The following is a 25,244-nucleotide window of genomic DNA, read 5'->3' on the forward strand; positions in this document are numbered from 1 at the left end:
TGGCCCAGGTATTTAGAAAGACTTGCAATGAACCATGTAGCTGAAGAACAAGTATCTTCCTTCCACCTTTTCTGTGATGTCTAAGAAATCCTGGCCTAAAGGTCTAGGCTTGTTTCTGTGTTTGTTATCAGCAATACAAAGACTTTGACTGACAAAACATCATCTATTGGTGAGATATTCCATAAGGAAGCAAAAGATCTTTCTAGATAAATGCATGTTTTTTAAAATTGGAATTAAAAAAAAAGAAAGAAAGATGGGCATACATAGGTTTTGAGGTTTTGATTTTTTATGTATACATGTTATAAGTGTCTGTCTACTTTTGTATGTAGTAACACGTTTGTAAGATTGTACTCTGGAATTGTATTTAGCTTTTATGAAAGGCAGTTGTAAGTAGCTTTGAAGTACTTTGTTGTATCACTGTATTCTTATAATGTACTAAGGAGAAGAAATTTGTCCCGTAAAATAAACTTTTCCTGGCTGTTAAGTTGGGTATTTTATTTTGTCTTAAATTGATCATAATATGTAAATTTTAAATGCTGAAATTTAAATGTGTCTCATTTTTTGGACATTATTTGGTCAACTAGAAGAAAAGGGAAAAATTAATGCAATACCTATTGTACCAAAAAACATGTGATTGTTTTGGACTATCATAGAGGAAATATTTCTACATAAAATTAATTAATGATAATGCTTGCAATTTTTTTAAGGTTTCTTACTGATTTTATAAACTGAACTTTTCTGTTTGCTGCACTTTTTACTGTTTCTCAGGATATGTTACTATTTCCTATGTGAAGTAATTCTAACCTACCCACAGAGAGCAAGGGTAGGTCAGGCTCATTGGTCCTCATCTTATAAATGGTTAGCAGGTTATGCACAAGCATTCCTTGTTGGCACTGTACTTGTGTGGTTCATTCCAGAGATGGGCAGCATTGACAAAATCTGGAGATGCCTCTGGAGGCTGTAGTGTTTCAGACTGGTATTCAGGCAGCCGCACTCTGGGAGCACTGGGAACACAACAGTTCACCTGAACAAGGCTGAGCACAGTGCTCTGACCCAGGGACCTGCACATCAAGTCTGAAATTGAGGTTTACAAAAATCATGAGATTGCTGTTTGTGTAACGTGTGTAGTGATGTTTTTTTCTTATAGGTATCAGCTCTTGTTTTGATGTAAAATTAGAGAAAATGAACCATGCACACTTTTTGGGGTATTTTCATAGAATCATAGACTATGGTTTTCTGTGCTGCAAAGTAATTTGCAGTCAATTCTAGTATTAAGGTGAATTACACATTTGTAATTAGAAAAGCATTCTATCCTGACTAAGTTGCATTTAAGATCAGATGACTGAAGTGCAGCTGACCATGCAAGAGTTGGTCAGGTTTCCTAACCAGAACATCTGGTTTGGGGTAAAACATATTTCTCAGCCAAACTTTCATCTTTCAGTCACAAACAGTGTGGGACAGGAATTGTTGTTTGTGTTCCATGTAGCTCAAAACACCAATGCTAGCACAGGGACTGACTTGCTTCACCTTACCATATAGAACATAAATAAACAATCCAATAATTAGTGGCATAACCAAGGTTATTGCTGTTATTGGTACTACCTTACTCTGTTGTTGTTCTTCAGACCGATGCACACGGTATTTCAGTAGTTTGTCATTAATAATTCTGTTACTGTTTTGTATAAGAAGTATTAGCTGGCAATCTCGGTATCCTTATAGAGAGTATTGTTCTGTCTGTCCCTCTGAAATGATATGCTGACTGAAAATACGGTAAAGCATGATTATTTTTTTTTCCTGTCGTGTGATAAGAATTGCTATGTGCAGTTAGAGTTGAGATGGAAAAATATGAATTACTGAAATTAGCAGTTTAGGGTTCTTAGTATTATGAAGTTGTACTAAAAAAGCTGCAGGGACTTTTAAATCATTTTTAAAAGCATTTACAAGCATGCTTAGCAGGGGTTCATGCTCTCATTTAAAAACAGAGAGTGCAAAACTTGTCGTACCTCCAATGTTTGCAACCTTACTGCTTTTCAATTTTCAGAAACTTACTTGAGAAGGAGCTATTTATTTTAGCTAGAACTTTAAATGTATTCATTTGCTCCAAGGTACTTCAATTTCTGCTTGCATTTCATTGAAGTGCTGTTAAGTTGCTTTTGCTTGAGTTAGTACAGAACTTTTTCCCTGTGTTCCTATATTAATACAGTGGGTCAAATTCTCAAAGATAAAATCTGATACAGCTATTCAATTTCTTTAAAAATACTGAGGTTTATAGTAATTTGATGGAGCTGGAATTCAGGCTGCTCTAAGGCATATGTTATGATGAAACATTCAGTTGCATGCATTTTATTTTTACATTTCCCATAAGATACGAATGCCCTTCATTTAGGGAACGAGTTGTGCTTGAATTTGAATTGAATTTGTTGCTGTTCAGTTCTCTTAGTAAGGAGCAAGTCAATAATGAGAGTTTTAAGAATCCACATCTTCCGAATGTGGCATTGCACATGAATTTATTTTTCACTTGGCGTTTTCAGTGAGGTTTCCACTACTAAATCATAATACCCTTGAAAATTCTTTATGATTTATACTTTCTGCAGATCATAGTGCTGCATAAGTTGAGACTGGAACACTGCCTGAAGTGAAAAATACTATGGCATTTCTATGCACAAGGACAAGAGTCAAGGGCTGTTTTGAGTGTGGGTTTGACCTAGTGTTCTACAATTGCTTATTATTATTACCTGCTCCTAAGTGTGGGATTTATTTTTTTATAGTACCTTTTAAAATTACATTGTCCAATTTCTCTAACCAAATCTAAGACCTATTCATGCAAGATAGTGCACATAACATTTAGAAAAAACCCAAACCCTCTGTCTTCAAGTTATTTTTGATATGAACAAAGAAGTTGAATACTAGACACTATTAAACCAACAGGGAAACAAGCCTTTGGGATCCAGTAGCTGAGACTGTTTGTTGTTACCAGGAGGGAGGTAAAAGCTTTGTGATGAGAAGTTACTGTTGACATCACCAAAGACAGTAAGAATATAGAATACAGAAGGTTGAAACCTTAGGTGTAGGGCATTTCAATGATAGTTGTGATTTTGCTAATGAGATTGCATGTGGTTTAGTTGTCATTCTTGCAATGTTTTGGTAGAGTTTTGTGAGTCTCTGTACCATGAAACTCCTTCAAAATAGGAAATTTTATTTCTTTATCTGGGGAGGAAAAAAGCCAAAAGCGTCCTTGATACCTGCAGATATGTAAGTAGTACTAAAAACAAGTTGCCAAACCTATGGAAAACCTATGTTTTTTTCCTCTTTCATTAAATAGCATGTACATCTGTTTAAAAAAATGAATTAGAAGAAGTTAAAAGTGGTTTTTGTGATATTATCAAGTTAATTCCTTGCTATATAAAGATAAGTGAGGCTGGGGGCTTTGGTTTTATTACACCTAATGCTGCTTCAGAACTTTTTTTTTTTCAATTGTAATCTAAAGCCTATCCTTTTGGGATTTTGTGGCTCAGGTAACAGAATGGGGTAGGTTATTTCAGGCATAAAATTTAGCATAAATTTAGAGTAAAGAGGCATAAAATTTAGAATAAATATCTGGACTTTTATTCAAACAAACAAACAAAAGAACACCATGTCCAAATTCTTGAATCTGCTGTTTTACTTACGAGAACTCTTTTGAGCTTTGTAGCTCATCTGAACACTTGTCTGTAGACACTTTTCCTTAGTCTGAAGCATAGAGGCTTTTGCTTGGTGTCAGGGAAGCAATTCTGTGCCTTCTTCGTATTTCCCAGCTTTGAGGGCAAGTCAGTGCAACTTCCTCTGTTGCCTGGTTCTATGCTGATGGAGGACTGGTGTAGGTTTTATCCTCAGTTAAAAAATAAACCCCCCTGGTGCTTCTTTGTTGTTAATTTTTGTTGTTTCTTGTTAATTGTTAAGATACACAAGTTACACGGATCAGAAGACCTTTTTTTTTTTTTTTTTCCTTTTGTTCAGATGTGTTTTATAGCTCTGCTGCCTGTATATCTAGGAAGTATGGGGAGAATTGCTGGAGTTCTTGAAGCAAAAGATTGCATTTACCCCCCCTATTGCATGGATAGTTTATTCCCTGATATATACAGATACAGACACGCACACTTATCTGTATTTCCTAGTTAAAAACCAAGATGATGATCTACTGTGTTGTGGTGCAGTTGAAACATCCCTTAGGATATATCTGGTTATCTTAAAACTTTCATTGAATGCTGGTGGTTTTGCTGCTTTCACAGCCTTCTTGAACTGCCTATCCCTGGGCTCCCCAGATTGCTGGCTGCCCTGCCCTGAACTTTTCTGTTCAGCTGACTTGCTAGCTGGGAAATCGGTGAATTTATGTAGTGAGGGAGCCTTAGACCTTAGGATACACAGAGTGTTTACTAGATAAGCTGTCAAAAGTGAAATTTTATCTGGGCAGCCATCAAGATTACAATCCAAAATAACTAGTGCTTGCATTTTAGATGTTTCTGAAATGAAATATGTAAGAACATGTAGTGTTTGGAAAGGAGGGACTTGAGATGTGGTTTTTGTTCCAGTTTAATTTCTTATTGTGATATATACTCTGTGTGTTATTTTCCAACAGGAGACTTCTTACTTTTTTTTTTTAATCTGTGCTGTGAACTATTTTAAGTAAATTCAGGGTTTTTTTAAAAATGCATTTTTAAATGTGCTTTTTCCCCCCAGTGTATTTACAGCAACAACACAGCTATAAAGACAGAGATTTCATTAGGAAAATTAGGGGTTTAAGGAGAACAGAAAAACTAATCTGATCTGTAAGATGTATAAGAATATCGTGACTAATACTGCATTTATGCAGTTACATTCTTAATAACATTTGGTGTCTTATTTATGTGATGAAAACAAGCCAGATTGGTGGAATAACTTTCAGAGTACCTTGGTATGTTTCTCTTGGGATTTAACAGATAACCAGAATGTCTTTTCTTGTAGTATAACATTATTTCATGTTTGCAGGTAATATACGCTTTGAACACTAAAAATGATGAACATGAAGCAGCTATCCAAGCCCTTAAGGATGCTCATGAAGAAGAAATCCAACAAATTCTTGCAGAGACCAGAGAGAAGATCTTGCAGTATAAAAGTAAAGTGGCAGAAGAAATGGATCTCAAGAGAAAGATTCAGGTTTTAGAAGAGTCACTGGAAGACCACAAAAAGATGAAACATCAGGCCTTGACAGAATTTGAAGCATATAAGGATAGAGTTGAAGATATGCAGCTTTGTGCAGAAGCTCAGCATGTCCAACGTGTAGTGACCATGTCAAGGGAAGTAGAAGAGATCAGAAAGAAATTCGAGGAAAAGCTACGAAGTTTCATACAGTTGCAAGTACAGTATGAGAAGGACAAGCGTACAGCTCTGGAAGACTTAAAAGCTGCCCACAGGCTTGAAATTCAAGAACTTCTGAAGACTCATCAGAGTCAGAATGCTACTTTAAGTAAGGGGCAAGAGAAAATGGAGGAATTGCATAGACTGGAGCTGGAAGACTTGAACAATAAGGTTGAAGAGTTAAGACTGGAAAGAAAAAAGCTCATTGAGGATTATGAAGGCAAACTCAGCAAAGCACAGTCCTTCTATGAACATGAACTTGACTCTTTGAAAAGATCTCAGCTTTTTACAGCAGAAAGTCTACATGCCTGCAAAGAGAAAGAAGTGGAGCTAAGAAAAGAATTCCAGAACCAGGAAAGTATGTTACGGAAGAATCTGGGGAAGCTTAAAACTGAATTGCAAATGGTCCAGGATGAAGCTGCTAGTCTACGGGAAAAATGCCAAAAACTTCAGGTGGCTCTCGGTACTGCAGAAAACAATGTTCAGGTGAGACTGATGATACGTTGTTCCCAAGACTGTGAATTTTCTTTTCCTATAAAAGCAGTGTTTCCACGTGGCTGTTATTGGAGTGTGTAAACTTAATTTTCTATCACTCATACGTGCTTTTCATCTTCAATTTTTTTTTCGTTTACTTCTACTTTAAGCTTAATTGTTTAATTAACAATGTTTTCACAAATGGCAACTGAAATACTGCACACTATTTCAGTGTGTTACTGGGTTTGGCTCAGGTAGAGTTAATTTTCTGTATAGGAGCTTGTGGGGTGCAGTGTTTTGGATTTGTTGGAAACAAATCCAAACATGTTGGAAACAGTGTTGGTAATTCAGGAATGGTTTGTTATTGCTGAGCTGTGCTTACACAGAGTCAAGGTCTTTTTGGCTTTTCACCTCACCCTTCCAATGAGGAGACTGGGGGTGTACAGGGAGCTGGAATGGAGCACAGCCAGGACAGCTGACCCCAACTGAACACGGGGATATTCCATATTATATGATGTAATGCTCAGCATATAAATCTGGGGGAAGGAGGAAGGAGTGATGGTGTTTGCCTTCTCAAATCACAGCTGTGCCTGATGGAGCCCTGCTTTCCTGGGGACGGCTGAATGTCTGTCTGCCCATGGGGAGTGGTGAATGAATTCCTTGTTTTACTTTGCTTTTATGTGTGTGGCTTTTATCTGGCAAACAGTCTTCATCTCAACCCATGAGTTTTCCCACTTCTACCCTTCCAATTCCCTTCCCTGTCCCACTTTGGCAGTAGTGAGCAAGTGGCAGTGTCATCATTAGCTGTTTACCAGGTTAAACTCCAACACAGTTTTATTTAGTGTGTTGGGTTGACCCTGGCTGTGTGCCACGTGCTCACCAAAGTTCTCTATCACCTTTCTCCTCAGCTGACCAAAGAGACTCCAGCGAGTTGACTGCACCACACAGCTTGGTGTCGTCAGTGAGCTTGCTGAGGGTGCACCTGATACTACTGCCCATGTTGCTGAGAAACATGCTAAAAAGTGCTGGTCCCAACAGTAACCCCCAGGAATGTTTGATATAAGTAATTGCCCAGCTCTCATTTTATGTATCTCCATGCATAGCTTAATTTGAGTCAGTAGTAAACACTCAGAGTTGCAATGAAGGACACTGAACTGCTGTGAACACATAATGCATTCTTTAATGTGAAAAGCTCTCAGATACCAGAAACCAGGATTCTAAAGTTGACCCCCAAACTTTGTGGACCATTTTATAGTTTGTTTTTTTTCTATACCTTTTTGAATATTGTCACATTTTTCTTATGCATTACTGTAATGCCAGTATCTTGTTCTTCAAAAAGTATTTTTGAAGCATTACATATAATACACAATGAATATGGCAATAATACTGCACTATTTCAGCTTTTGTGTGAATAAAACTAGTTTACTGAAAGGTCTCTTCTGTACCTTTTAACCTAATGCTCATTTAAATTGGCGTGATTGTATATGATGGTAACAGGTATTATGTGTTTCTTCTAGGTTCTTCAAAAACAGCTAGATGATGTGAAGGAGGAGGAGATGTCGTTGTTAAGCAAACACAAAGAAGTGGAAAGTGAGCTTGCAGCTGCTAGAGAGCGCTTACAGCAGCAGGCCACTGATCTTGTTCTCAAAGCCAGTATGTATGTCAGTAACTTAATCTGGAAACAAACTTCATCCTTTTATTCTAGCCTTTCCTTTTTCTGTCAACCCTCATGCAGGTTTAGAGTGTCTAAAGATTGTTTAATGCTTTCCATAGAATTTTCCAACAAGTTTTGGGGTTTTTTTTAACTTTTTTGCTATCATGTGCATTGTACTTAAATTTCCTTTTTTGTGTATTCATTTGTCCAAATGCTGTAATTTGGCATGCACATATCTTCCAGGCCTTGAAACTGCACTTAGAACAGTTCTGCTCTGTATCTGTTCTCCACGTAGTAACTGAGATATGCTTCCTGTTCTTCCACCTTTTTTCAGTTGTGTTTTCTTTTTGCTGATGCTGTGGTTCTTTCCTTTATACCTACTGTCAGAAGATTTGCAGCTTACTGAATAATAAATCCTTTAAAGCTTTCTCTGTAGCTGCTTTCCTTGCTCCTTTGTAGTTGCTGTCATGTGGAAAGGCACAAAAAATAGCTTAAGATCTTACTGTACACATGCAGGTTTCTTTTCCCACTTCGGCATTGTCTCCCTAATGTACTCAGTAGTAGGCATGGGCCGCAGTACTTGAACTTGGACAGCTATACAATAGGTGGGGTTCTAGGGCTTAAAAAGGGGCCCCTGGCTTATCTTTGGCCCTGTTGAATTAGACCAATTATAGCAATTCCTGATTGTTTTCCACACAAATTAGCACAAGACCAGGAGTAGTCTAAGCTGTACGTTGGAACAATATAGTGACCAGCAGGAGCTCAAAACTGTGAGATCCTATTAGATCAAACAGCTAAAAGGAATAGGCTTACTGCTGAGAGTATGTAAAATGGGCATCTGACCCTCCAAACGGTGTTTTGTGAGGCAGTCATAGAAAAATTCATGACTGTATGAGAGCCCTGTTTTCATACACTTCAAAGCCGTTGCTTCTTCAGTCCTTAGGCGGAAGCATGGGAGGGTTTCACCAGGCCACCCCAAATAAATACCCAGGCTGTTTTTCTGTATTACTGATGGCATTGAGTCAGCTAGCCTGTGATTGAGGCCAGCCCTGGTGTGCTCTGGCACTGGGGTTTTCAGCTTTACCAGAAGTCCCAGTGTGTTTTGTGCTGTTGCCAAGCTCAGTGGCACTCTTTGTTTTACAGTGCATCGTTGTGCAAAAATAACCACGATCCCTGTTTGCAGTGGTGCCACCAAGCCATTGCCATGTTGGGTAGTTGGTTGTCAGCCTGTTTGGAAATGGTTTCTGACACTGGCCCACTGCCATCTCCTTGATTTTCAGCTCACACTGTCAAAAATCCTTCTCAAAGAAACTGAATTTTCATACTCAATTACCATAAAGAATGTTTACTCATCGTATTGCAATTTTGGAACAGTCTTTGGGGTATTTAAAATGCTCTTCTTCCATTTATCCTGAGATTCCCAACTTGTAAGGAAAGTGCTGCATTTCATATCTTTTTTGTAGAGCATGAGGAATGGGAAACCTGTCTTCTATTTGGTATTGCTAGGACAAAAGCTCTAGGTCAGTGTCCGTGTGTGCTTACAATGAAATATGTATGACATACTTATATGACAAACTGAAAATTCTCTTATTATTATTATTATTATTATTGCTAGATTATAAAATTTTGGGTTGGAAAATACCTTTCTTAAATGGCTGAACTTTTGAAATAAGGATTTTTAAAAAATGTTACAGAACCTAAGCATACCCATTGTCTTAAGTCTTCCTCTTCAGTTTTCAGTTTTACAAACAAAAATGTCTAAATAAGTTTTAGAATTCTCCAGGGCTTAATACAATTAGAGGTGTGCATTTTTAATGAAATTACTATTAATTTTGAGGCATTTTAAATTTCCTAATTTCATTATATAACTCATAGCTCTTCCCTTCACATCTGTGTCCACAGGCAACAGTTTCCTTTTTGGCACATCTTGCTTTTTACAACAAATGGAAATTAATCGTGAGGCTCAGTGATTTTGTCATGTGAGCAACAGCATATACTCCACTTTCATAGCTATTCCTTAGTGACTTAAATTTAAAAACAGTGCTTTGTTATAAAACTGAGCTGTCATTCAATCTGTCATTTTTGAAAGTTATAATAAAATGAGAAGGGAAACAACAGTCTTCCCTAGAAAAACTGAAACTACAGAAAACAGTAGAAAATTATTCAGAGTAAACAATACCTCTCATCTTTCAATTGGACCAAACTAGAAGCATCCTCTTTTTCAAAAAGTCTTCTGTTCACTCCAAAGCCTCTCCCAAAATAGCAGAAATTTCACTGCTTTAGTTAGTTACCTACAATAATATATACATTAAGAAGAACAGATAGAAATTTCTGAAGTCACAAACCTTTGTCAGCTGGTTATGTGAAGGACCGATGATTTTATTGTGTAGTTTGAAATTGTACTTCCTTTGTTTAGTTTTTTTTTCAAAAATATATATAAAGAAATTAAAAGAAAACCTCCAACCTTCAAGGGTTTAGATCATACTTTGCTATAGAGTTCTGTTAAATCTTTTAGTCATATCCCTTTAGCAAAATAAAGTGTAATTCCCAAAGTTTTACAGCAGATAAAGCTATATGTCTAGTATGCCAGCTAAATTATGAGTTTGATAAAACAATGACATGTTTATCTTTAGACATTAGTGTTCTGCTTTCTGTTGTCAATCTTATTCTAGGATAGAAATATGCAGGTTTAGGTGGGATCAGTTCTTCAGTGTTCTTAGAATTGCCTACTTCTGGTTTCCTTTGGGAGTCAACATGCAACTTTGAACAAGAAAAATTGAAACAAAAGAAGCCCCAGCACCAAGTGCTCTACTGTTGTTGGGTATTTTACAAAAAAACTAAACAAGTGAGAAGTGGAAAGGAAGATACATATTGCAGTGAAGACAAGGGAGATGCATATGCAAGCTTCCACTAGATTTCCACTAGATTTCCACTATCACTGGAATATAAATGTCCACTTCAATTGCATGAAACCAATGCTATGAGGTTTTAAAGAGCTGTTTTGTTTTTAGGTCACATTGGAATGCTTCAAGCTACTCAAATGACTCAAGAAGTTACAATCAGAGACTTGGAATCAGAAAAGTCTAGATTAAAGGAAAAATTGTCCCAGCTGGAAGAGGAAAGAAATTTATTACAAAGCAAAACACAGAGTCTGGATGAGCGACAAAGGCAGCAAATTCTGGCACTGGAGAAGGTTAAAGAGCTTATTGGCTTTAGCTGAATGAAACCAAAAACACTAGTATTCTCAGAAAAAAAAAATATTATGCTCTAATTTTTGTTTGATACGACCAGACTAGGACCAGTATGTTTCAAGCATATCTCATGTAGCAACAAAGAATGACCAATGTAGATTGTAAAGTGAGATTAGAGGGAAGTCAGATGAAATGTTCAGACTGCTTTGGAAAATCTTCTAGCAATTTCATTTGATTTATGACCATGTGTGTATATGCCTACTATCTAAATTGTCTGAGGAAGGACAAATTTGAAATGATTGAAGAACTGTTTAAAAACCCATTTGCTGAAAATGCATTGAACATGTTTGAAAATGCTAAACAGAAATTCTCTATAGGCTTGATACCTGATTGTTGTTTTCCCAGATTAAACAGAGGAAAAAATAGATTTTTAATAAGTATGTATTGTTTTGCATGGATCTGTTAAAATTACCTTTTTGGTTACTGAATCATGTAGTCAGTACTTAGTGTTTGCTCAGTTTGTTTTATATGGAAGTTAATTTTTTGCAGATTTATGTCATCCATAATGTTTTTGGATTTTTTTATTCCTACTGTTCAGATTTTCTTACCATTGAATAGATTTCTTTTCCTGAACTTTATAGAAAGTAAATGAAGCGAGGGAAACACAACGTGAATATTATGAGAAGGAGCTGGTAAAATTACAAGCAAGATTGGAAGGGGAGGCTGCACAGTTAAAGGAGGCTCATTCCAAGACCTTAGAAGAATTGGCATGGAAACACCATACTGCAATTGAGGCTGCACACAGTAATGCTAATAAGGATAAGAAGAAACTACAGATGGTATGTTCTTATTTTCTTAGTAATCAAACAAAAAAGCAACTGTTACAGTTTGCATTATGTACTGCATGGTTTTGTTTTATGGCAAATTTAATTTGGAATTACCTGCAGGCCTCTGAAGAAACTGCTTACCCTTTAGAAAAATAACAAATATCTTGGGGGAAAATACAACCACTTGTACTGTCATTTGTCTGCATACAGAAGATGAATTCTCCATTTATACAAAAGTATTTTCAAGTATAGTAGTTTTGTTTTCCTGGGATTTGTGACCCATATTCAGAAGGGTTGGTATATCAAGATCAGTTCTTCTGAAGGAGATGAAAGGTCACATTATTATAACATTTATTTAGAGTTTTCGTTGACAGTCCAGAAGTACAGAAAGATACTTTATTAGGACTTGGCTATATATGTACTCAGAAGATGACAACAGCTGTTCTAAGCCTGCATCATAAAATTATGTACTGTACAGCAACTTACTCTCCAGCATCTATACGTTTACCTTTGACTGGAATCCTGGCCTGCAGGATTCCTGAAAAAGCCTGAAAGGCTTTTTTTGTTTCACAAATCTGGCATTTTCCTTCTCAGGATGAGAGGCCCATTTTTAAATTATTATTTCCTAATCTGATTGTATGTGTGTTACACACAAATTTTGCCCTACACAGGAAATACAGGATTAAGTGTTTAATTCAAGGCCTTGTTATATTTCTTTTGCTGTATTCACAGGAAACATACCAAGAACCATGGTTGTAGTTAGTGATGTGCATCTCAGATTTGGTTTGTTTTTGTAAATTTTTCTACTAGTATGTTGCTTCTTAGTTCAATTTTTAATAAATCCAAATTATTTTTTGTCACCCAGTAATTGATGTGTCTTCTCAGAGACACATATGTCTCTGATCTTTCAGGTTTACTTTCTTTAAAACTTTAAACATGTCTGTTATTAAGACAATGTCTCTTAGGGTTTTTTTTCTTTTATTTCAGTAAGATGTGGGGTTCTTTTTCTTTTGTTTTGTTATTAAAATAATGTGGAGAATAAAACAAAAGGAGATCACAAACTTTTTTTCTTAAATCATTAAACTAGTTTAAATAGGGAACACCTCTGTAAGTGTGAGAAATATGAAATGATTTTAGCAAGGAAAAACTAGCTATGAAGAGATGTTAGGATCAAGATCTCAAGCAGTCTTAATCTGATTTCACTGATGTTAAATCTAATCAGATTTCACTGTCTCCTCTGTCAAACCTGTCTCACTAAGCACATGCTGTGGTGATCAAGTAATCCAGGGAAGAAAATAGTCAAGCTTAAATGTGGAGCAGAGTTGAATTTTGTATGAGGAAGAAGCATGGTACCGGGAGCCGTGGGATAGAGGACATGAGGATTCATTGGGATTGGAAGCCTGGGAAATGCATCTGGGGAACAGAAGTGAATTCAGCAGAATTAGAGTAGGACTCAAAAAATAGCTCAAATATTTCTTTTTGCTTCAGTATTTCCATCTATAAAATAAGCTGTAAAAATGGCATCAGGAGGATTATGAAAATAGAGTTGCTAATAATTTTGCAGTACTGCACAGCTGTACTGACAAGTATCATCAGAGAAATAATTGCTCTGCTATCAGAATAGGGTCTAAATAGCGCCAGTGGGATTTTGCAGACAGCAGATTTCAGCATGAACAAGACAAATTGATCAATTTTCACTGAGCAAGGGGCATTTATCCCACATGTTGACTCATGTGGACTCAGTGAAGAAGCAAGGCACTTGTTGCGTTTAACCTTGTTTAGTAATGTGTTTGTGACAGTGTAACCCTCTCTTCTGTCACTCTCCAACTTCTACCATGAATGAAGAGATCATGCAAGCAGTGTACGCAGGAATCATTTCTTGCCTGCCACATACCCTAAAGCAGTGCTAGAACTAATAAGCTGCTTAATGTGCTTTCCACCCCCCACAAAACACTTGAGGCATCCTTGGGTTTGGATGAGGAAGGCTTGGCCTCTGTTGCTTCTTGGAGTTGGCTGGGTGACACTATGTTGCTGTCTTGCAGCAGGAAACCTTGGGTTTCCTTAGACTTTTATATCTTTTAGTGACTGTTTCCCTCTTTAATACTTCAGTTCTTTCTCCCTATTTCCCCTAATTTTACCAATATTGTACTTTTTGTTTCAGGCTGGCTCTGGTCTATGTATTTTCATGGCTGTTTCTGAGATAATACTGATTTTTCAGAAACCTGAGCCTAGGTCTGCACAGAGGCACTGAATCGATGCTAAGCCTTGCATTTCAGCTGAGCCCTTAGGAAGGAGTTAATGAAAGAGCCTCTAGCTCTGTAGAAAACCTTGAAGCTTTTTATGGCGCAACTCTAGAGCGCCTTCCTTGGCAACCTTAGTTTTCTTCACTAAAACTTTGCAGTATTATGAGCTATATAGTGTATTTCACTGAAATATGTAATAAAATTTTCAATTTTAACATGTTTCCTTTAAAGTATTTTGTGAAAGTAATTGTTCTTCTGAAAATGTATTCTGAATATTAAGAAGGCTGAAGTATAAATTTATAATTGTCCTTAAAAAACATAACAGTTTCTGACATTTATATGTGTATATATATACACAAACACAACATAGGCTCATGTAAGAGAAATCCAGCAGTTATTATGAGAATTTGGCTATTGCACCATAAAGGTTAAATGAAAACAGGGGTGTTACTTGATTTCTTTCCATACTTGAAAACTAATTGTTGATACCTTTTGGTTCAACATAAATGTAATAGATATATGCTGTGGAACTTTTTTTTTCATTTATTGTAACATTCTCAAAACCTTCACAGAATTCAATCTGGATTTTAAGATTTACTCTTTCCTGTGAGGATTATTTGTAGGAAATAGATGGGTAAAGGCTGGATGCCATGCAGATTTATCAGTGTAATTTTATAGAAAATGAAAAATTCTTCTTTCAACTTAGACTGAAAAACTGTGAAAGTAGATATAATTGTAAAGCTTTTAATAATTGAGAAGTAATTGAGAGGAAAATCCTGTTTGTCTTTATTTTTTGAATAATCAAGAATGTTAATTATAAAATAAACTGAAAATTAAGACATCTGTTGTAAAAGGAAATAAGTATTTATGCTCTAACAGTTTAAGGAACGGATTAAGATCAAAAGAATTTATGCCAGTTAGAGTCATTTCCATGTAGTAAATCTGTACTTTGCAATGACTGTGGGAAGTATTAATATTTCTTCCATCCTTCCTGTTTCTGAAGGAGTTGGAGCAGCAGTTTGAGAAGGAGAAACTGCATTTGGAGGATGATAAGAATCAGCTCCGACAGCAGCTGGAAAACATGAAGGAAGAGCTGACAACGAAGCTGACTTCTGCCAATCAGGAGGCAAGGGCTAACTTACTTGTTTCAGCTACCACATCTCATCAATAGTGATCTTAGACTCCAGGACAGGTCTAGGGACTATGCTGATAAGTGTTTAATGCCTTACTTCTGTTTGGAGTGAAGTATGCTTAAAACATGGCAAGTTAGTTGACTGCTTCCAAGCAATGATTTTATTGTCCTTTACAAATTAACTAAAGCAAGAGAGATGTAAACAGTTGATGTAAACAGCTCTTTATTTTTAATTCTTTTTATCTTCTCATTAGGTGTGCAGACCTCTACACAAAATATGTCAGGAAAGAGGGAAATTTAACTGTGTGTAAACCCATATTTGGTTGTAGTTAACATATCATAAATTCTGGTTAGTTTCCTGACTTGCAAATCATCTTCATGTATTTTCATCAAAAGATGATATGAAATACTTTTAGTAAGGCCCAAATTACTTGCTATATCATGATATATGCAATCAATGTTAAATGTATCATATCTCAAGACAGTTTTAATTTTTTTAGTTGGAAATCACCACCTTTTCATAATACAATCATTTGAAACTAAAGTACATTCTACTGATACCAAAACATCAAACCGTTTTTCTCTGGAGCTTTTGCCTTGTTTCAAGAACATATTTAATGAGCTGTATTGTTCAGCAAGCCCTATGCATGATTTCAGTGTGAAAGACTTAAACATGGATTCAAGTATTATTTTGCAACAACATTTTTCATTACTGCTTCCTCTACTGTACAACATTTGAAGAGAGCAGGTGTCTCTTTCTGGTGACTTGCAAACTGCACAAACACTAAACTCGCTTAAGAAAAAAAACTGCATGTTTTTAATATACTAAATGGGGAAATTTGCCCAAAAGTATAGATAAACTTAATAAGGTATATATTTTATTTGTTAATATATTGTATATTACTGTATTAATAAAATATTGATACATTACTATATTAACATTATAATGTATTTGATTTTTTATATTAAGGTATATATTCTGAAAATATGTATTTCATATTTTCCCCTTTCAGAGTAGGGCCTACCAGATAGATGGATATGCCAGAGATTATACACTACCAGAGTAGCTGGACCTCTCACCTTTAGAGTTCAGCAGCTCTCCTGATCAGTCAGTTATGAGTAGCTGTTTAAACAGGAGGGTTCTTCCTCCTTAGGGCTGCCACTATCTTTGTTTCAGAGCTTAGAGAAGGTGCAAGTTTAATCTGGAACTGCTCTTTCTCTTTTTAACAGTGTGCTTACCTGCATTCAAATTTATGAAAACATGATATATTTGTTATGTATCTTAACCAAATCATACACAGCTTTATTTTTCAGTTCAAAACTACAGGAAGTTTAGTTATTTATTTTTAGCTTTAACTTCTGTTATATGCTAACTTTCATTGTTTCTGAATTATATCTGAGTAGAGCACTATTGTCATTCTATCGTCATCTAGCATTGTGGGCGTAAATTTAGCTACTCTTTATCAATTTCTCTTGGCTTCATGAGCAATAAACTGTCTCCTTCCTTGAAGGAAATAACTTCAAATGTTTAAAGAATGAGTTTCTGTTACCCAACTGCTATAAAATTAAGGCTTGGAAAATTAATTCATCAGCATGCTGAATTAACGAAACAGAGGCAAAGCTAAGGAACAGAAGAATAAAGTAGGGAACTAGGTCCAGCTGCTGTCCAATATTCAAGTTTATATACAATCCTTTGCCAGGATAAATGTTATACCATGTATTTTGTGTAGTGAAAGAATGAGAGAAAACATACAAGCAATAAATTTGGGTTGGTTTGTAAATCCACTCTATGTAGTACAGAGGAGATATGTTTTATTTCATTACTATGTTGATCTTGAGCACATAAAAGAAGTGCTTCAGTTGCAACCACAGCTTGGCCTTAGATCTCTATTGACAGCCAACAACAGTTTCTCAATGACCTAGAAAAAGCTTCCCTGTGATGTGTCGGACACATCGTTAGCTTGGCTCTTACATTGCTACTATTGCTTCCTTTTTTCTTTCTTGTTTGCTTTAAGTTACAGAAGTCATTTAACAGTAGGCTTGTATTCATTACTTTCTGTGGATGCTAGCTCAGTTCTAGCTTTCCTGCTGGGAAAGCTGCTTTTGCACCCATGCCATCTTCTTTTCTTTTTGACAGACTTTCTGGTGGCAATTATCTTAGCTAAAGGATGAAGGAAGATTCTAGTCTCATTAGGCTTGCTTCTAGTACTAAGCTATTTAAGAGCAGTGTAATCTTAAATACTTGCCAGAGATTTTTTTGGGAGTTTGAGTTAAGTCAAAATAGTGTCTTTCTCACACGTGACTCAGGATGAGATTGGCTGTTCACTCTGTAGATGTGTTTTCCTTTCACTGTAGACCAGCCAAGGCCTTTTAGAATGTTGATATGTTTGTATTGCTTGGCACAGTCATCTAAGGACTTGCTGTCTCCATGCAAAGGATTTCTGGTGATGTTATTAAAGATCGTTTTAAACAGCCTCCAATCACTGCTTTGTCAACAGCAGAATATATCTTAAGCCTTATGAGTGGCATTCCTGCCTGCTCCCATATCCTTTAGCTCTACAGGACTGCTATTCATATGATGCAAGTCATTTGCTACTATCAGATACATAGACAGCAGTGCACTACCAGGATACCAGTACAGTTTGGGGACAGTTTTTCTTGTAGGGATTCTCCTTCAGGTAGCAGTGCTCTGTAGGGAATTACTGGTTGTTTGAATATAATTCAAAGGAACACAGAGACAAGTGCTGAAGTTTACCTGAGTTTTTCACTGAGATCTCTCATGCCAAAGAAATTTTGGATTCCTTTCTGAGAGGAAAGGAGGAGTTCCACTTTTTAAACACTTCACAAATTCTCGACAGAGGGAGAGAGTTCTGAGAGAGAGGGGGTGGTGTCTCTGTGTGTACTATAAACAGTATTTGTATGTAATTATTCTAACAAACAGGAGGAGTGGTTATAATTCTTACCTGTCCATGCCTGTAAACCAAAAGCTAGTATTTTCTTGTGACACTTGTCCAGTTGTGAATGAATTTATCTCAACCTACAAAGGCAATAGCATAGACTATTGCTTCGGCAAAAAACACATTTCTAATTAACTGCTGTTCTTTGTTTCTCCCTTCCTCCCATTTTTTTCTGTTTTTCTAACCTACATACTTAAAAAGCTTTTTCTTTCCTGTAGCTGGTGAACAGTGTTCAGTCTCTCATATTTTTGTTTGAAGCAAAGAAGTGAAGTATCATAATTTTACAGGTGGGAAGATGAAGCACAAACAGGCAGAAAAAAAGAGTATTGTTATATAGAAGTTAAAGAGATTATTACATTATATGTACACTTGCTAGGTTGAGTTTTAAACAGGCTGGACAGGTAGCAATCTAAGAACAGAAACTTAAACCCTAGCACAAGTTAATTTATATATTAGATTAGAGTTCATGTATTTTGAAATATTTCATATTAATTTGCTTAAAACATGCTTTCTCACAGTAAACTAAGAGGCATTTTCAGATCTTTTATGTAGCCTCTTTCCTTGCAATGTGCATCAAATGCATTGGATTTTTTTTTTTATTTGTAAAAACCCTTTAGTTGAGTCTTTGCTTCTATAATATTACAGGAATTTGTTTTTAAATACAGAAGCATTAAGTGATATTAAAGGAGAATAGGCAGTGCAACTAAAAAATTGTCTAGGTCAGAATTAGGAAACAGAGAAAAATACCAGGATGGCTTGGCAGCCATTAGTAGTAATTATGGAAATTACAGGTCTTTTTGTAATATCACAGGTGTGTCGTCTGCAAGACCTAGTACGAAAAAGTGAGCAAGGCCTCGGGACTGCAGAAGGACACATCTCCAGTCTTCAAGAAGCTCAGGAAATACTCCAGAAAGAACTAGAATTAACTAGAGCAAGACTACGAGAGACCACAGATTCACTGTATAGTGTTGAGGTAACAATGCTGTTGGAGAATAAATTGTGCAAAGCACAGTTAGGGTGATTTTGGTCTTGTTTATAAAATGGCTAGAAGCGTTATGTGGTACCCATGAGAGAAGGAGCCTCATATGGCTTCATTAAAGGAGAGATTTCTATTTTGAACAGAAAATTAAAAAAATGGAAACTAGGGTACGCTATTTTGGGGCTTGGTTCTTTTATTTTGTTGGTTGGTTGTTTCAGGGGGAGTATTTTTTATTTTCAGAACATTTTTAATATTTAACAGGTAGTGCTGCAGGCATATCTTTGTGTGGTTAATGTAAATTGTAGCTGCCAAAATATGTCCATACAAAATATGTTCAGGGCTTGAACAGAATTTCATGAAAAGATAGGAGCTAACACTTGCAATTCCAGACAGTTCATGTCATGATGCAATACAAGGTCTAGAGCTTACTAGATCTGGAATTCACAGAAATCTTTTTGATGAGTTATTTGAATACATATATGCCATGTTTTCCTTGGATAATGGACACAGTCTTTATTTCAGGATTGAATTTGGAATTTCAGTAAAGACTTTAGAATAATTTTTAGATATATGCTAGGATATCTTTAAGGATAGCAGACTGTCACCTAGAAAATGTGACCACTTTATACCATTAAGCAGTTAATTTGCCTGGGCACAAATATATTGTCATTTTAATTGGCTAAGATGGAAATAGAACTGTTAGTCTGTCAATACCTTATTGACTGCAATACTGGGTAAACATTTATTTTTTGTTTCCTCAGTAAAGAATGTACATTTACAAGATCACAGAAGTATTTGACATAAAACAGCAACTATTACAAAATTTTTTTTCACTAAACATGTTTTCATATTTTCTTAACAAAACCAGCCTGAAACAGGTTATTGGTATATTTTTTTTTATTTCTTTCAGCTACAGTCATTAGAGGTGCATAATATTATAGTTTATAACTTCCTCTGCATTTTTTAATAATGTCTCTAAATGTTCTTATGAACTGGTATTGCTCTCTTCACCTATTAAAACATTTAAATATTCATGTATAGTAGGTTACTGGCAATAAAATTTATCTTAACAGATTTTAAAATTTATCAACATGCTGCAGAAAAGGTCTCATTTTAAAAATTAATAATTCAGGGGGCTATGTTTGCTTCATGAACGAAGCAAGCACTGCTGAACAACATTCATGTGAGTAGTATTTCTAGGTGATACCTAATACTATTCTAGTATGGTAACATTTCAGCAGAAATTGATGGGCATTTTAAAGGTGGTGTTCTCTGTGTTCAGACTGTGAAACCTTGTTTCTAACAGGCTTGTCCCATTGAGAAGCAGAAATGAACTTTGAACTTTGTATCACATACAGGTAGCTCACACTTTAAAATTCAAATACTGGATATATGATGCTTAAAAAAAATTTAAAATTCAAAGCATTCTTTACAAAGGACCAAAGCCACCTGCTCTAATTGTGAAATAAGTCCTTCGGTGAATGGGACTTGTTGACCTTTTGAGGTTCTTTGCAACATAAATTATTTTGTGATTCAATGTGAATGGTATTTGAAAAGATTGCAGAATGACTTACAATACAGACTTCTGTTTCACAAATAAGAAATATCAGGACATGTATAAGCATTAATTGTGCATAACTAGGAATTTTACACTGAAGAAGTTGTAGTTCAAATTTATAAGCCAATTGAGCCAATTGTAATTTATATTCTTATTATAAATACACACACTTAATGTTTGAAATACACTTTTGCTGCTGATCAGTCTCTATTGTAAAGTTTGTACTTGCAGGGAGAACTAGATCAGGAGAGACAACAGCATGAGGCAATGATTGCTGCCATGAGAGAGGAGGAAAAGTTCAAAGTTGACAGAATGGCACGTGACTTGGAAATAAAATGGACAGAAAATCTTCGGCAAGTTTTCTTTTATTATTATTATTCTTTACTAATAAATGAACTATATATTGTATGCAAATGTACTATCAAATGAAATGTAAAGCAAAGGATTCTGTTATTTAAGATTTTCCAATTATTACTGAGATTGTAATTCTTTCCTACTTCCTGCACAAGGTCCCACTGCATTTTAGTTATTTATCCTTTGTTTTTAGACAGGAATGTAATAAGCTTCGTGAAGAGCTGAGGCTGCAGCATGAGGAGGATAAGAAAGCAGCCATGACTCAGTTGTTGCAGCTGAAAGAACGTGAAAAAAATGCAGCAAGGGATGGATGGCAAAAAAAGGTCGAAGATCTCTTAGACCAGGTAACTATGGTGTCTTTGAGAATTGGAAAGCCATTACAATTGAATTGTTGGTGGCTTATTACCAAGTAAATTAAATCAATTGTGATATCGGGCTTTGAAATGAAATTTGTTAGCATAGGGCTTTTTAACCTAATCATGATAAAATATTTTAATACTATGTGGATATAACTTTAATTATATGAATGTTGTTCTTTACATTAAATGTGAGTAAAACTTTTTACAGTTTTGAGGGGAGGAGGGAGAGAATGTTGACAGTCTCACTTCTTCATTACAAGATTGTTTTGATTTTGTCTGCTCACCTGTTGCGCTGTTAAATATCTAGCAATGCTAATTGTTTGGATTTAAAGGTATCCCCTATCTTTACAAAAGTAATAATCCCCTATGTGTACAAGAATAACACTATACAAGTCTCTGAGAAATCAAAATGTGTCTCAGTTTCTATGACACATTTATTACAGCTGTGTCTTAAGTGATTTTGGCCATTATTTTGGGATAATTTTGTGTAAATACTGAGGTTTTTAATGGTAACTCTTATTTATAATCTCAGTTATGTTAGATAATTCAAAGAAAATACTTACTTTGTACTTTTTCCAAACCATAAATGCTGTAGAACTGGTTATATTGACTCCAGTTTGAAGAAATAGCTGATAATGAGCAAACATACTTTAAAGTAAGAGTAACAGATTTTGGAACTCATTAAATTACTATGATTCCAGGGTTTTATTGTGGGATGGCTTTTAATTTGCTGTTTAATTTGGGGAGTCTAATAACTGAACACACATTTGATTATACAGCCTCTCACAGGAGCATGTCACAATATATTTTGCTGTGGGGGAATTTAATCTTGTCAAGTCTTGTGGTTTAGGCTCATAAAAGCTGGAGGTTTTCAAAGTTCTTGGTCCATTACTTTTTGCAACAGGAGCATAATAAGAATTAGACTCTTTTAATTTTAGGTTTCACATTACCCAAGTTTCATTTACTTTCTTTACTTCTTCCTGTAAATAGCATTTTGTCTTGAAAGGGGCATGTTGAACTTTCCATAGTTTTAACATACTTTTACCTCTGCCTTTCAAAAATACCACGTTATATCTAACCTACAGTTTCAGAATGGATAATTACCATGTTACAAATTAACTTTTTTTCCTGCCTGTGCAAGAAATTTTGGAATCAGAAAGTTAACTGTAGTAAGGATAATTTACTAGAAAATTTTCAGACATACAAGAAGGTCTCCATATGCAAAATGGTTGTTTTTCTTTTTTCTTCATATCTTTTATTGTATCAGAACTGTATGCAAAGAGAGTAATAGCATGTGAGGACTATTTTTTTTTTCAATACAGCTGTGACTTTTCCATACCACTGTTTGAATTGGATAGGTATTTAATCGAGATTGAAAATATAGTGTTGGTAGTAGGGAATTAAGCTTTCCCTCTGTAAGAATCTGTATTTTATCCACTACAGCTGGAAGAGAGAGAATTCCAGACCATAGTGTAAAAGGTGGATAACTTAACTCTTGGAGAAATGGATTTGTATTAAGTTCCTCTTGAATGCAGTACACAAAAGGTAGTCTCTGAGAGTTGTAGTGACCTGGATCACAGAATCACAGACTTGCTTAGGCTGGAAGAGGCCTCAGGAGGCTGCTTAAATCAGTCAGCGCTGAATTAGAACCAGGTTGCTTAGGGCTCTGTCCAGTCAGCTCTTGAATAGCCTTTAAGGATGAAGATTCCACATTGTCTCTGGATAATGTCATTTACTGCTTAATTATCCTCATAGTGAGCTTTTTCTTTATATTTAGACAGAACCCTCGCTGTTACCATTTGATTGTAGTCTCTCATTGTTCTGCTGTACACCTTTGTAACAAGACTGGGTCCACTTTCTCCATAACCACCTCCTAGGTAGTGGAAAAATATTAAGTCCCACAAAGACATTTCTTCTTTAGCTTGAGCAAACAGAGGATATCTGTTCCAGTTCAGAGGATATCTGTTCCAGTCCCAGCCTTCTTAGTGGTAGCTCTCTGCTGAATATGAGCAAGTTTATCAACATGTGTCCTGTACCAAAGCTGAATGAGCTGGAGGAGGTGACAGAATATGCCCTCCAGGTGATGTGCAGTAAGGGCCAAGTCGAAGGCACTGATCCCTTCCCTCAAACTACTGGTGCTGCTACAGCCCAGCGTGCTGCTGGCGCTCAGTGCCAGCGCACCACACTGCTGGTTCATGTTTAGCCTACTGTCAACGAGGTTGTGCAAAGCAGAGCTGTGGACCAGTATGGACCAGTGTATGGGTTTGGTTCTTCTTGTGTCAAGGACCTTGCGTTTGTCTTTGCTGAATTTTGTGTGGTTTCTCTTGACCTGTACTTATAACCTAGATAGGTCCCTCTGGATGGCAGCCCGTTTCTTTCAATATATGGTATCCTTTCCACTGTGTTGCCTTCCACCTTTTATTCTTCCCAGCTTGGTGTCACCCACAAACTTCATAAAGATGCTCCTCTGTCTCCTCCTCCAGAACTGCTAAGGTACTCAAATGAGCAGGTCCTGGAACGCCTTAGAAATTCTGCCCTGAACTAGAACTGCCTGAGATACTGCAGTAGGGCTGTAAAATTGTGGATTTGTTACACCCTGGTTTTAATTTGTGGGAAGATGTATTTAAAACCCATTTGAAAGGCGTGAAGCCTATATAAAATTAGGAAGAGAGGGAATCCAGCTTCTCTTTCTGCAATTCAGATTTTTACACCTGAAATAGTGGTATACTCTATACCAGTAGTATTATACAATTATTTATCAAAACAATATAAGACCAGGATCTCTGGTAGATAATTTGTAAATCCTGATTTGACAACAAATGTGGCCGATGTGTGTTCTTTATGTTGAGAAAGTGTCTAGAGGTTCGCCACTTAGTTGTATAATTCCAGTTCATAAAGGTTGAATTCAGAAATTAAATGCTCATCAATACAGGTGCAATTTTCTAATATGTGTTGATGCATCTCTGATTTGATTTAAAAATAAGCTACAAGGAAGTGGTATCGCCTATCTTGAAGTATAGGAAGGGTTATGCAATCATACAGGGCTGAAGGGCTGAAAAAACAGGTTTAAATATAGCTACCTAAACTGTAGAAAAATACAACATAGAGTATGCTCACCTGGGAATGCTGCTGACTGGTGCTGGAAAGCTGAATGAGCAGACACAGATAAAAATGTTAATTAAAAAAAACCCAAACCAAACACTTTCAATCAAAGAAATTATGCCCGTAAAGTGTACTAAGCTGATTTGAGTTTTTAAAATTATGTTACTCTGATCTACAAATTTCTGCCACTTCTATTTGTTGCACATTTGAGAGGTGGCATCTAGCTCTTGTATAAAGCTAGGTAATAGTTCTGCTTTCATACCAGTAATGCTAAGTGGTTCCTCACAGAATGCACGTAGGATTATTGTTACTCTAACAGTATAGCTTTGTTATGAATAAAATAATTTTCTTGAGCTAAAATGCTACTCAGCTGATTAAATGCTTAAACACATTTTTGCTGGTGCAAAGCACCATCAACACTTAAATGTGGTTGGTAGTTTAACTAGATCATTGTATAGAGACCAAATATGTAGTTTTTATCTCTGATATGAGAAATTATTCTAGAAGACAAAAAATAAAGTGCCTTTCCCTTCCCTTTTTTTTCCCTGTAAATTGCACCTAGTAATTCTATGTCAATCCATTCAAGAATTTCATAATGTAATATGCAGTGAATTCAGATATGGTTGCTCCTTTCCATTCCTCTTAGCTCTATAATGGGGTTTTAACGCTTTTCTTAAAAACATTTTGCTGCTAAGAAAGCTTCAGCCAGGGCCAAAATAGCTGGAATTTTTTTTTTTTTTTTTTTTTTTTTTTTTTTTTTTTTTTTTTTTTTTTTGAAAGCATAAGCATTCTCTTTTGTCTGTCTGTCTTGTGCAACCTTCAGTTCTGGGCACTGAAACATACAGGTTAAGGTTTGTATTCTTCTTACCTGTTTCTTCTTGTGATATGTTTTTTTTCAGTAAACTGAAGGATTCTCATTGTGGATAGGCTTTTCTATATTTGAGCAAATACTGGTTTTCCCATCTTCCTTATTTTTCAGTAACATCCACATGCTGATGTGCATCGACATTAACAAAATCAGGAAACACTGCTTTCTTTTCC

The 25,244-nt window shown here is 35.9% G+C and overlaps 1 protein-coding gene across 2 annotated transcripts in view; it reads left to right on the top strand.

Moving 5' to 3' along the window:
* FAM184A (family with sequence similarity 184 member A) overlaps nucleotides 1-25,244 on the top strand; it is a 72,837-nt gene that overhangs the window by 22,236 nt on the left and 25,357 nt on the right. For both annotated transcript variants that reach the window (XM_053974445.1, XM_053974446.1), the window contains exons 2-9: nucleotides 5,005-5,859; nucleotides 7,365-7,500; nucleotides 10,513-10,694; nucleotides 11,334-11,531; nucleotides 14,766-14,888; nucleotides 18,663-18,824; nucleotides 20,620-20,745; nucleotides 20,940-21,086. In XM_053974445.1, the coding sequence (XP_053830420.1) occupies nucleotides 5,005-5,859; nucleotides 7,365-7,500; nucleotides 10,513-10,694; nucleotides 11,334-11,531; nucleotides 14,766-14,888; nucleotides 18,663-18,824; nucleotides 20,620-20,745; nucleotides 20,940-21,086 (1,929 nt within the window). The remainder of the gene's footprint in view (nucleotides 1-5,004; nucleotides 5,860-7,364; nucleotides 7,501-10,512; nucleotides 10,695-11,333; nucleotides 11,532-14,765; nucleotides 14,889-18,662; nucleotides 18,825-20,619; nucleotides 20,746-20,939; nucleotides 21,087-25,244) is intronic.

Source organism: Vidua macroura, chromosome 3 (assembly GCF_024509145.1).
Source record: "Vidua macroura isolate BioBank_ID:100142 chromosome 3, ASM2450914v1, whole genome shotgun sequence".
NCBI lineage: Eukaryota > Metazoa > Chordata > Aves > Passeriformes > Viduidae > Vidua > Vidua macroura.